At 43.4% G+C, this 13049-nt stretch overlaps 1 protein-coding gene across 1 annotated transcript in view; it reads right to left on the bottom strand.

Moving 5' to 3' along the window:
• Gata6 (GATA binding protein 6) overlaps positions 1-13049 on the bottom strand; it is a 34218-nt gene that overhangs the window by 11234 nt on the left and 9935 nt on the right. The window contains exons 4-6 of the mRNA XM_031364965.1: positions 12426-12551; positions 11106-11193; positions 10919-11019 (exon numbers count right to left, since the gene is read on the bottom strand). Of these exons, the coding sequence (XP_031220825.1) occupies positions 10919-11019; positions 11106-11193; positions 12426-12551 (315 nt within the window). The remainder of the gene's footprint in view (positions 1-10918; positions 11020-11105; positions 11194-12425; positions 12552-13049) is intronic.

Genomic DNA, 13049 nt, shown 5'->3' with positions numbered 1-13049 from the left:
GAGGGAGAGAGAGAGAGAGAATTAGAAAATGAAAGTATTCAAAATCCTTATTTAAACATTCTCTGCTAGGGTGACTTTCAGATAGAATTACAAGTTACTAGAAAGACAACGACAGAAGGTGGCTGGTACATAGGGAATGTGAAGATAAAATGCCAACAAAATATTTATGTTCATGTTTTGCAGCATGTAGCAAGTGGGATATTAATAATTGAGTTGATTGGCTAACTCCTCGGAGGAGGGGGAGGGGGAGGGGTAACAGCTCTGACTTAGGAGCTAGGAGACGTTGGTTCCAGTCCCGGATTCAACAGGCAGCTTGTTCTGTGACCTTAGGGAGTCACTCAGTGTCCTGGTTTATAAATGAGGCAATAACAATGCCTCACCCCAGTGCTCAGACCACTGTGAGAGATTAACAGTTTTTAACTCTTTTTTCTTTCTTTAGACAAGAGTGCTTGGGAATATAAATGCTGAAACTAAAACTGGGCACTAGCCTCCTGGGAAGTGTGTTTAATCATTTCATAAAACTGAGGGTTGGTGAGGTGCTTGGTGGGAAAAGGCACTTGCTACCAAGCCTGATGACCTGAGTTTAATCCACGGGATCTGCGCAGTGGGGGAGAAAGAGAGAATGGACCTCACAAGATGTCCTCGGACCTCCAACACAAGCCATGGTCATATGGACATGCTTATGGACACTGTATCATAAAAACCTGAAATAGTAATTACTACAAATAGCAACTTACTGTTTAATAACACTATTAAGTTTAATCTTACAAATAACATGATAATTTCTGCCTAATATCTCCCTGTACCATAATACATTTTATTTTCTATATTGATTTAATTTAGATTAAGAGGATGTGTTCATTGGTAAAACCCATGTGCTGGAGAGATAACTCAGCTAAGAGTTTTGCTGATACATCATTAGGATCACGGGTACAATCCCAGAAACCACAGTATAAAGCTCCCTAACACCTGCAACTCTAAGCCCAGGACCTCCACAGACGCCTGTGTGGTACATGCATACCCATGTATACACACAAGCAGATGCACCTGTACATGTAATAAAAATGTTAAATAGGGCTAGAAAGATGGCTTGATGGTTAAAAGCACATACTGACTACTCTTAAAGAACCAAGTTTGGTTCCCAGATCTAGATTGGGCTGCTCAAAAATGTTTGACTTCTGGTCAAAGGAAATAATGCTTTATCCTGGCTTCCATGGATACCTGAACTTACATGCATAAACCCACACACACACCTGGCACAGACATATATGCATACACCTAAGACCAAGCACGTATTCTTAATTTCACGGGAGGCAGAAGCAGACAGATCTCTGGGAGTTTGAGACCATATTGGTCTGCATAGCAAGTTTCCAGGCATCCAGAGCTATGGAGGCCAGACATGGCTGTACACAGGGACACACATGGTCACTATTTTCCCACCTATTTTAGTGGTAAGATATTTGTTTCTTAAATTACACACTAAGACCTATTTCTTTTGTCTAAAGAAATCAGTGTTGTGTGCTGTAGTAGTAACACTGATTGTCTAAGCCAGACCTGGTCCCAAATCAAAGCCTTGACCATTACATTAAACTTGCTATATGATCTTGGACCTCTTCTTCACCTTTGTGTCCCACTCAGGTGGATGGATGATGAAAAATACCTAACTCATAAGAGACATTCGGTGGAACTAAAGCCTTGCCCCGGTGCCCACTTACTTACAAGTGAGAAAGTAGATGATGACAGGCTGGGCTGCAGAGATAGACAGCTTGGTAATTAAGAGTATTTGTTGCTTTTGCAGAAACTCATGCTTTATTCTCACACATATAGTGGTTCACGGCATCCAGTTCTAGGAGCTGGATGCTCTCTGGGTACCAGATATATTATGTGGTAAACAGATATACATGTAGGCAAAAACTCATCTACATAAAAAGCAAAAACAACAAATGTCTTCTCAATAGAAACAGCGGGAGTCCAAGCTGGGGAAAGTGGTTCAAACCTGAAACCCTGAGATCCTAAGGAGGCTAAGGCAGGAAAATTCCTGTGATCTTCAGACCACCACATACGTTCACATACATGCAAGCAAAGCTCTCATATACATAAAATAAAACAGTTCTTTTTAAAAAATTAAGGACAAGACTAACAATATAAGGGTTTAGTTTTCAGGTGCTCTGTGGGGTGCATGCAGAACATTCAAATGGTAATGATGGTGTGCTCTTTCCCAGCTACACAGGTAGGAGTAGGGCACTAAAACAGGAGAAACATCTGCACCCAGGCATTCAAGGCCAACTTGACCATCATAGGAAAACCCCACGATAAAGATAGGTAGATAGGTAGGTAGGTAGGTAGATAGATAGACAGACAGATAGATGGATGGATAGATGGATGGATGGATGGATGGATGGGTGGGTGGGTGGGTGGGTGGGTGGATGGATGGATGGTGGGTGGGTGGGTGTGTGTGTGGGTGGGTGGGTGAGTGGGTGGACCAATGGATGGATGGATGGATGGATGGATGGATGGATGGATGGATGGATGGATCGATGGATGGACAGAAAATAAGCTAGAGAAATGGCTCAGTGGCTCTGTGTACTTCCTGCTTTTCCACCCTCTAGTTTGATTCCCAGCTCCCAGCACCCACAATTGGCTCAGAACCACCTGCAGCTCTGGAGGATCTGAGACCCTCTTCAGGCCTCCATCAGTACACACATATGTATGTGTAATATACTCACAACATATTTACATACCATATACAGAAATAAAACAATCTTTAAAAACTACAGCAGGCCTGGGGTTTTAGCACAAGTTGTAAGTGCTCGTTGAGCATCCTCCAGGCCCTGAGTATGGTCTCCAACACCACAGGGGATGAGAGGATGGGAGAAGTGGTAACTTTTTGTCCCAGGGCCAGCAATAACATCTTGGTAAACCCAAACTGATTGTAACACAGTAGAGAAAAATCTTCTAATAAAAAATTCACATTGGTGTCGGGCGTGGTGGTACATGCCTTTAATTCCAGCACTTGGGAGGCAAAGGCAGGCGGATTTCTGAGTTCCAGGCCAGCCTGATCTACAGAGCGAGCTCCAAGACATCCAGGGCTACACAGAGAAACCCTGTCTCGGAAAAAAAAAAAATTCACATTGGTAACCCAGGCAGATATGTAAGTTTGAGGCCAGCCCGGTCTACAGAGTGAGTTATAGAACAGCCAGGACTATACAGAAAAAAACATGTCTCAAAAAACAAAACAAAGCAAAAAACAAATAAACAAAAGAACTTCGGTAAGAGGTAAAGTATGAGCTAAGGAATGGAAGCAATGCTTTCTAATTTTATCACAGGTCCAAAAGTCCATACAGAATCCTAGCACCTGGGGGCAAAAACAGAAGTTCAAGGCCAATCTCAGATAAGTTTAGGAGGATAAGAAGTTCAAGGCCAATCTCAGATAAGTCTGAGCCCTGATGCCTACCACGTCACAAAACATGCAAACAACGTCCCAGTCTAGAGAGTTGGTCCAACAGTTAAGACCACTTGTTTCCCTTACAGAGAACTGGGGATTCAATTCTCAGCACCTACATGGTGGCTCACAACCATCACAATCCCTGAATGCAGTTCAGGGATATCCAATGCCCGATTTCTGCAAGCACCAGGCTCATACATACATGCAGGCAAAATACTCATGCACAAAAAATAAACAAATCTTTTTTTTAAATGTCTATGAAAAGAACTTCAAATGTTAACCTACCCACTTTATACAGTTTCTTCTGAAGGTTTCACAAAGCTTATTTTGGTCTATCCTAAAAAGCATCTGACCCTGAGTCATTGCTGAGGATAAGCATTCAAGGCTGTATGTTAAGTCTGTCAAATCACCACAAAGCTCATGGGTACCTACAGCAGGGAAGACAGGCCAGGCTCTACAGAGCATCCTTCAAGTGCCAGAGAGACCGAAACACAAGCCCTATTAAAATTCTGAAACAGGCTGGGTGGTGGTGGCACACACCTTTAATCCCAGCACTTGGGAGGCAGAGGCAGGTGGATTTCTGAGTTCGAGGCCAGCCTGGTCTACAGAGTGAGTTCCAGGTCAGCCAGGGACACAGAGAAACCCTGTCTCAAAAAAAAACAACAACAAAATTCTGAAACAGATCCAAGCAGGGTTGCGAACATCGAGACCCAGACGATATCGTATATGAGATTCACACCCTTCTGCCTCTTTGTGTGTCCTCAACAAGAAACACAAATAATGAAACCTATTTCCTGACACAGCAGAACTCCTGTTTCTGTTAAGAGCTACAGCAGGGCAGCCCCCTGTCCTCCCCACCCCCAAGCCTGAGCCTGAGAAACCACCAAGTAAGGGTGTGAGTTCAGTGCACGTTGCGAGATTCCAGGAGAGAAGGAAAAACGTGCCTGTGAAACAGACAAGGGGGAGCATACTGGCATAGTTTATTTCAATTATCAAAATATTCCCAATCAAAACTATGGTAACTGTTGGAGTCCAACAGACAGAAAGCACACCTGTCATGGAATCCAGAGTTAGCTAAAGTTTGTTATTTGCAAATGAACTTTACTTACTGCTGACTTGACAGAGCTTTGAAATATTTTTTAAAACTTGGAGCTTCTTTTTAAAAAAAAAGAAAAAGAAAAAGAAGAACCTCCCTCTGGCTTCTAAACATCCAATCCCCACATTCTAGCCACACCAAAATCAAACAGTTGGCCTTTGGTACCATGGATTGCTATTACTCCTTCCTGGATACTTCTATCAATTCTTAATTACTTTATTGATTGGGGGTGCTTGCATGTGAACGACACTTTATTAGTGGAAGTCAAGACAGCTCTGAGGAGACTTCTCTTACCTCCACCACCTGTGCCCTGGACTGAATTCAAATCTATTGGGGTAGGCTGCAAGCCTCCTCTGCCCTCTACTGCTCTGCTTATCCCGTCAGAGAAAGACCACATGTCTACGCGCACGCCACTCCACCACCTCACCTTTACAAAAAAACCAATCTCACCAGCTCTCGATCCCCTCAATCCCCATTTTTCTCTCCAAAAACCCTACCTAATTGAGGGAGGGGATACATATACAAAATACATTATGCAAAACTCTCAAATGTCTAATTTTTTATGAGAAAAAGAATCATAAGCAACGATTTAGGCAAAGGGGAACATGCCTGCAATCCTAACACGTACTAGTAACTCCTGGGCTAGGAGGAAATGAGGAGTTTGGAGTCACCATTGGCTACATAGGCTAAGTTACATGAGACTTAAAAGACTAGAGGCTGCCGGGCGGTGGTGGCTCACTTGGGAGGCAGAGGCAGGCGGATTTCTGAGTTCAAGGCCAGCCTAGTCTACAGAGTGAGTTCCAGGACAGCCAGGGCTACACAGAGAAACCCTGTCTTGAAAAATCCAAAAGAAAAAAAAAAAGACTAGAGGCTAAAGAGATGGCTCAGCACGTAAGGGCGAGATCTGCTGCTCCAGAGGACCCAAGATTCCCAGCACCCTCATGGTGAACCACAGTATAACTGCACTTCCAGAGGATCCCACCTTCTTCTGCACGTCCTGACCCCCCAGACCTCCTTGGGCACCAGGCACACACACACACACACACACACACACACACACACACACACACACACACGGGGGGGGGGGCAATACCCATATATACACATAAAACAAAATATTTTTAAAACTAACTAAATACTACCAAGTTGCTTCAGGGTTCTGCTCTCGATAGGTTCTTTCCAGCTGTGGCCAGAGCTGCAAGCCTCCTCTGCCCTCTACTGCTTTGCTTATCCTGGGAGTTAAGTCTGACCGGCAGAGAAAGACCACATGTCTACAAGCATGCCACTCACTCCACCAGCAGTTCCGGGTGGGAGAGCTTGTTTTCCTCCCCTGTAAAAGGTGCCTCCTATACATCCACACTTCTCAATACCCAGCAAAGCAGAAGTGGACTAGATATTTGCCAGTGGCACCGTGCAGTGTTTCAAGCTTAATAATGACTGATATTATAGCTTCGAGTTTTTAAATTACTGGTACTCTTTTTAGGCAGGCAAAATATGTTCATGGATTCTTTATGCTCACACATTAATTCTCTGTACACAGCCCAAACTGGCCTCAACCTGGAGAGTCTTCTGCCTCAATTTTTGGAGTTCTGACATTACGGGTGTGGGCTACCATCTAAGCAGGTGTCACAAATGTACACACACACATACACACACACACACACACACACACACACATACAGTGTTAGCCTTTTAAGTCACAGAAAGACTACTGACCAGATGTATATTAAGTATCTAACAGTGACTGAAATTGTGCACGTTAACCTTTTACTCCTATATAACAATAACAAAAAGTTTATATCTTGGTCAATACCTGGAATTCAAAAAATATTTGTGGGTTTTTTGTTGTTGTTTTTGTTTTGTTTTGATTGGTTGGTGAGGTTTTCTGATATAGAATTTCTCTGTGTAGCCCTGGCTGTCCTGGAACTAGCTCTATAGACCAGGCTGGCCTCAAACTCACAGAGATCCACCTGCCTCTGCAGGTGTGTGCTTCCTTATGCCCAGCCTCCCCCCCACCCAAAAAAAATTCTTTTTAAAGACACAGTCTCAGTCTGTAGCCCCGGCAGACCTGGAACTTTCTATGTTGCAGGACCTTGAACTCAGGGATCAGCCTGAATGCTGAGATTAAAAACTAGTACCACCACGTCCAGCAGATTTTAGTATTTTTATATATAATGGAGAATAAACACCAAACTCTGCTGTCAATTAGGTCAATTAAGTGTCTTTCAATAAAAAATTTAGCCATGGTAAGACAGACTGTTGCTATAGCACATTTGGTAGTAAGTACCTGCATCAAGATGCATTCTTCTGATCGACGCCAGGCTGCATGGTAGGGAGCCTCCCCAAAAGGACTCCTTTTCTCCCTTCAGTCTGTGAACCCCACAAGTGCAGCTTCCCACAGGACAAACTGAGTCACAAGTGACCAGGTTCTGACTGGGTGACTCACCAGAAGTCTTTCTTATTCTCCCAGATAAAGTGCTCATTAAAGCACGAATCAGAGCTGGTACATAACGCTAGGACAGAAAGAATAGCCGCACAGTGGAGCTCTGGTACATAACACTAGGACGGAAAGAATAGCTGCACAGTGGAGCTCTGGAGCAGAAGTGTGTCTCCTATAAGGAAGAATGATCTGGAGCCAGCAATGGTGGCGTTAAGGAGGCTTGCCTAGGCTACGCACAGAGATTAAGGCTAACCTAACAACTTAGTAAAAGGCCAAAATTTAACTACATGTTAAAGGCCATACATAGTGGCAAACATCTTTAATCCTAGTACTTGGAGGGCAGAGGCAGATAGATCTCTTTGAGTTCAAAGCCAGCTTGGTCTACACAGGGAGTTCCAGGAGAGCCAGGCTACATGGTGAGGCCTTGCCTCAATATAAATAAATAAATAAATAAATAAATAAATAAATAAATATTATTGACCATGTTTTAAAAGGGTTGGGGATATCACTCAGTGTATAACACTTCTAGCATTCACAAGGGCCTAGACTCAACCCCTAGTACTGCAAAGTAAGAAAAAAAAAATATATATATATATGGATGGGCAGTAAGATGGCCCACTGGAGAACTGCTTGTTACAGAAGCCTGATTACCTAGTGTAATCTCTGGAACATAGTGGGGAGATGAGACTTCAAAATTGTGCTCTGACCACCACACGCTCACTACTGTGTACATACATATACAACATGAATATACAATAAGTTAACTTAAATGAATCACAGAGAGAAACAGAGAGGACTCCTTCCCATACCCCATTGCTACTGGGAAGGGACCTAGAACCTGGCTTAGAATACAGCAGTAGACAAGACAGCCTCACTCCAGTGTCCCTTGGCTAAGAGAACTCAAGAACCTGGTGCCAGTGTGAATGGTCCACAGCCAAGGAGCCAGCTAGAAATGCCACCAGGCGGCCTGCCACCACTGGCTTCCCAAAGGGAGAGGATGGACAACATGGGGACTGCTGTACCTGTATATGGAAAGGCAGACGTGTCAGCCTGTCATCTCTCAGCAGAGGGATGGATGTGTGGCTCCAGCCCCACCATCTGTGCCTGGGACTCCCTGATTCTGTAGTCCAATGATCATTGCACCTCAAACCCCCCCCCCCCAGCTACACTTCGAATTTCTTAATGCGCCAATCCCAGGCAGTGCTGGAAGTCAGTGGGGGGAACCATTCTCGAGTGAGACCTGTGCCCTGAGCCAGCGAAGACACTGTAATGTGCCGCCAGACTCGAGCTTGTATGTGGAAACCTCATGTTTTCTTCAACGATAGTGATTCATAGATTCTACAGTTGATCGGTCAGAGCTAGTGGCTTACCAGTAGACACTGTGACCCAGATGGGAAAGAAAAGACATACTTCTGTCAATGCAGCCACCTATAAAAGTGCCTCCGCCAGCTGCTCACAGGCTTTATTTAGAATTCTCTCCACAGCCATGCAGTTGCCACTGACCCTACCACAGAACCACAGAAGTTTAGCACAGCCAGAGAAAGCACCAGAAAGTGCTAAGGGCCAAAGAGGCATGAAAGGGCCCTCCTTGGTCACAAGCTGGAGAAGGAACAAGCCACCTGCAATTACTCTTCACGTGGGACAATATCTAAAAGTGGCTTAATCCTCACAGAGAGTCAGGAGCAGCTTATGAGGACATCATTGGTAGGGTTCCCATGCAGGAAACGGTGCTCGTTTCTGTGGTAACCTGGTATTCTCTGCAGGAGGCTGGTAAGGAATAGAGTGGAGAAGCAACCCCTTCCAGGGCAGATGGGAGGTGATGTCACCCGCTCTCCCCCAGCTGCCGGGGAGCTGGGGCTCACACCAGCTGCCACAGGCTCTCCAGGTCCCATGGAGGTTTCAGAGTTTGGACTTTGAAGGCCTGCAGCCTTGTAAAGGGCCTCTCTGGAGTCCCCACTAAAAATTCTCACAGCTCTGCCTCCTGATCTCTAGAAGGACGCTGTTCTTCCTCATCCTGTCAGATTAGGTTCCTCCTCCAGCTTTTTCATTCTCTTTCCAACAGACTGGATTTATTAAGAGCAATTTTGAATTTTTACATCACAAAACCACAAGAGCAAATCTGACTATATCACAAGAGCACCACTACCCAGGCAAACACAGGAAGCCGATGGCATTAACATTCAAACTAAGCTTCAGCCACATGGACACTGCCTTCCCCAACAGTAACTTGGGGCTAACCACAGACAAGACACAGACAGTGGCTCCAAACCTTGCTGCTCCTTCATACACCGGAGAAAATAAAACATCATTTTGCCCCATTTACCTACACAATCTGAGAACCTAAGAGTAACAAGTAACACAATCGATTTACCACTTCAGATAACTGGAGCTGCATTCAACACTCCAAGTAATGAGTACAGGAGCCAGGGGTGGGTCAACAGGTACAGGTACTAGCTAGCTGTGACTCCACAAAGCTGTCCCCTGATTTCTACATGTATACATGGCATACATAATGAACACACGAATATCCCACACATATATCACACATACATGTAATACACCATACACACACTCACACACACACAATCATTCACATTTATAAAAGCTCCTTAACCTAACATTTGCAACAAACAGAACCAGTTGGAAGACTGACTTGGCACACGCCTTTAATCCCAACAGAGGCAGAGGCAGATGAACATCTTTGAGGAAACTTGGTCTATACAGAGTTCTATGGCAGACAGGACTAAGCAACCCTGTCTCAAATAAAAAAAAAAAAAGTAAAATCTTTTTTTTTACATTATTCTTTCACTACATCCATTCAACAAATATTTATAGAAATGTATTATATACCAGCTACGATGTTTTTACTTCTTTGACAATTTCATACATGTATAGAATAATTACACATGTATATAATATTTAATTATTAATATTTAATTATTTCAATCTGTTTTCATTAAAGGAATTTGGTCCACAAAGAACCATCAAATCATCTCAAATATGGAGTTCTGTTTTTAGTAATGTTAATTTGGATTTGTGACTGAGGTAGGACCAAGGCAGAGAAAGCCAATCGAAGCTCCCAGACACCTCTAACGTGGCGCTTTCAGTTTCACCTGTGGCTAGCGAATGGAGACACAAGTTTCCAGGCCCCACACCCAGAAATTTTGACTAAAAAAATCCAGGGTGGAGCTTAGAAATCTGCAGTATTTGAAGTGCCCTAAGCAATCCAGGGCCAAACTATACAGCCAACAGCTTCTAGATAAACAAGGGTGTTATTCCTAGTGTAATCCTGGCCGAAAGGGAAGAATCCTGGCTGCACCCATTTATAGAGTCCTGCCTGAGGCAGGGGGATATACCTGAAAGGACCTCTGTGGAACATTGGGCTGAAGGCTGAGGGAGGCCAGGTGACCTGGAGGGACAGAAACTGGCAGGTACTGCTTGTCATTGCTGAAATGACCCTTTGGGGTTAATGACCACTGGAAGCTACAGGTCTCCCAGCAAGAACAATGGAAACAACTGCAGAGGACCTTGCCTTGATCGGATCTGAGAAAGTAAATCTGGAGTTGATAGACACCTAGTCATTTTACTAATGTAGGTTAGGAATACATAGTGACTCTCACAAGCAAACAAACAAGGAGGAAGGGAGGGAGGGAAGGAAGGAAGGGGAGGATGAAAAGCAAAATCGATCTGAAGCTTTAACACGTCTTTCTTTTCTTTGGGCTAATCTAAAAAAGCTGGACCTTAATTAAGAGGTTTGTAAAGTACTTAAGTTTTGACTTTTTGTTGACAACCAAATATAATTTCCTCTGAAAAAATATTCTTAGGCACCAATTCACTAAATTGTTAGTTCAGATTATTATACTGCTGATAAGATAAAATTTAAGATAATTTAATGCAGAACAACCCCTCAGGAGACCCAAGCTGCTTTCACACTCACCCCTGAGGCGGTCGCTTGTGTAGGAGACGTATTTTTGGTGCAGTCATCTGAATTAGAAGAAGAGGAAGTGGGAGTCATAGGGACAGAGCCACTGCTGTTACCTGCAAGAGATGAGCCATGAGCCCACCTACCTCCACAAAGCCAGAGTAAACACTTTCCGGACAAAATGGCATTTTATCATACTTACCCGAGCAAGCTTTTGACTTATTTATATTTTTAGGTTTTCGTTTCCTGGTTTGAATTCCTTCTTTTTTCATAGCAAGTGGTCGAGGCACCTAAAAAAATGTCCACACCGATTTTATATGTAAGTATTACACTGAAGGGAATTTAGACAAACGATGATTTTAGCACTGAAAGCCCTCATTTTAAAGTACCCGGAATTTAGCTCAGTGGGCAGAACACTTGTGTGGCCCTAGGTTCAATCCCCAGTACCACAGAAAATATGTAATCTTTTGTTTTCAGTGCTAAGAACTCAGGTGTGCTAGGGGAAATTACTGAGCTACATCGCTAACTTTAAACTAATTAAAGACTTTGGCAAAAATTTCATCCGCATGTGTGTGTTGATATTTATTAACACACACACACACAGAGAGAGAGAGAGAGAGAGAGAGAGAGAGAGAGAGAGAGAAAGAAATTGTAAATGCATAAAAATTTCCCCTTTCTCCAACAAAGAGAGATTCTTTCAGGAAAAACAATGTAGTTTATCATGGAAAATTTAAATTTTTCAACTTTATCTGAAGTAACAATTATAGAGCAAATATTTCTTGTATGAATCTTTACTTTTAATATCCTTATTTAAAAGAGATCAAATACCTTCTCCCTACAACACAGGCTCTTTACTTTAAAGGACTGATCATTACTAGCCAGTGGCTCCTGTGGAAAATGCCAGGGCTGCGAAGGCTCAGGCAGGTGTGGTGCTGCACCCTGGGCTGTGAGTTGGAGGTCAGCCTAGGCTACAGAATGAGACCTTAGCTAGAACCAGACAAACAGATACTGGAATTTACAATAAGCTCTGCAATCCTTTAATGAGGTACAGACGCTACCAGAAGCTATCAGATAGAACTTCAGACAAACGCCTTTGCCAAATTTCTTAAAACTTAAGATCTATAATAATCATTATTTTGCTATCAATTTGAAGTATACACTTTACATTTTTACATTTCCTTTCTTTTTCTTGATACAGGGTTTCTCTGTGTAGCCCTGGCTATCTTGGATTAAAGGCATGCACGGCCACACTTGGCTCATTTTTACATTTCTAAAATCTAGATGTTTTACAAAGAATGCTGGTGTCGGATTAGTTGGTAACGGGTTTTATTTCCTTGTTCCTGAGTTGCTGAACTGACTAGCTCACATTACAGTTAAGAGCAGCTTGAATCCACTACAGGGCATGCGCACACACACAGATTCACTCTTATGCCTTCTCTTCATTTGCTGATTCTGTCTTATAATTAAAATTTACAATTCAAGTACTAGCTGTATGTACTCATAAACAGAATACGAGACATACCCCGTGGAGTTTCATATAGAGTCCGCAAGCATTGCACACGGGCTCGCCCTCAGCGTTTCTACGCCATAAGGTAGTGGTTGTGGTGTGACAGTTGGCACAGGACAGTCCAAGCCGCCGTGACGAAGGCTGAAAAACAGTGCACATCACGGTAAGTAGAGAGATATGTGACCTTTACATATTTTAATGACTTTATACATACATCTAATTTCTAGCTTCAAAAAAAACTTTTTCCTGTTAATTATACATAAAATATCTTGTCAGAAAAAAAAAATCTGTCAAATATAGTTAGGCAGACCTTCCTGGACTAGAAATCTTGAGGACTGTGTAGTGTGCTCACACCCCAGGTAAGATTCTCTCCCCCAGCCTGTTCCTGGTGTCATACAACAACCTGGAGGCAATCATACAGTGACCATGCTAAGCGCACACAGCAGCAGCATTCGTGTGTCCACAGTGGCTGCTCCTCCAGGAAGTCAGCTCTCCACACATCGCTGGTGGGGAAGCAGAGCCACATTCTAGAAAATTAACAAGAATACAAGCAAGCACCACGGCCTGAGTCCTGAAGCCCACCAAAGCCACCAACGTACCAAAAGGCTTTGGCCATTAGACAGAACCACATCTATGTTC

This window comes from Mastomys coucha, unplaced genomic scaffold (assembly GCF_008632895.1).
Source record: "Mastomys coucha isolate ucsf_1 unplaced genomic scaffold, UCSF_Mcou_1 pScaffold13, whole genome shotgun sequence".
NCBI classification, from domain to species: Eukaryota; Metazoa; Chordata; class Mammalia; order Rodentia; family Muridae; genus Mastomys; species Mastomys coucha.
This window is presented reverse-complemented; position numbering and strand designations above follow the sequence as displayed.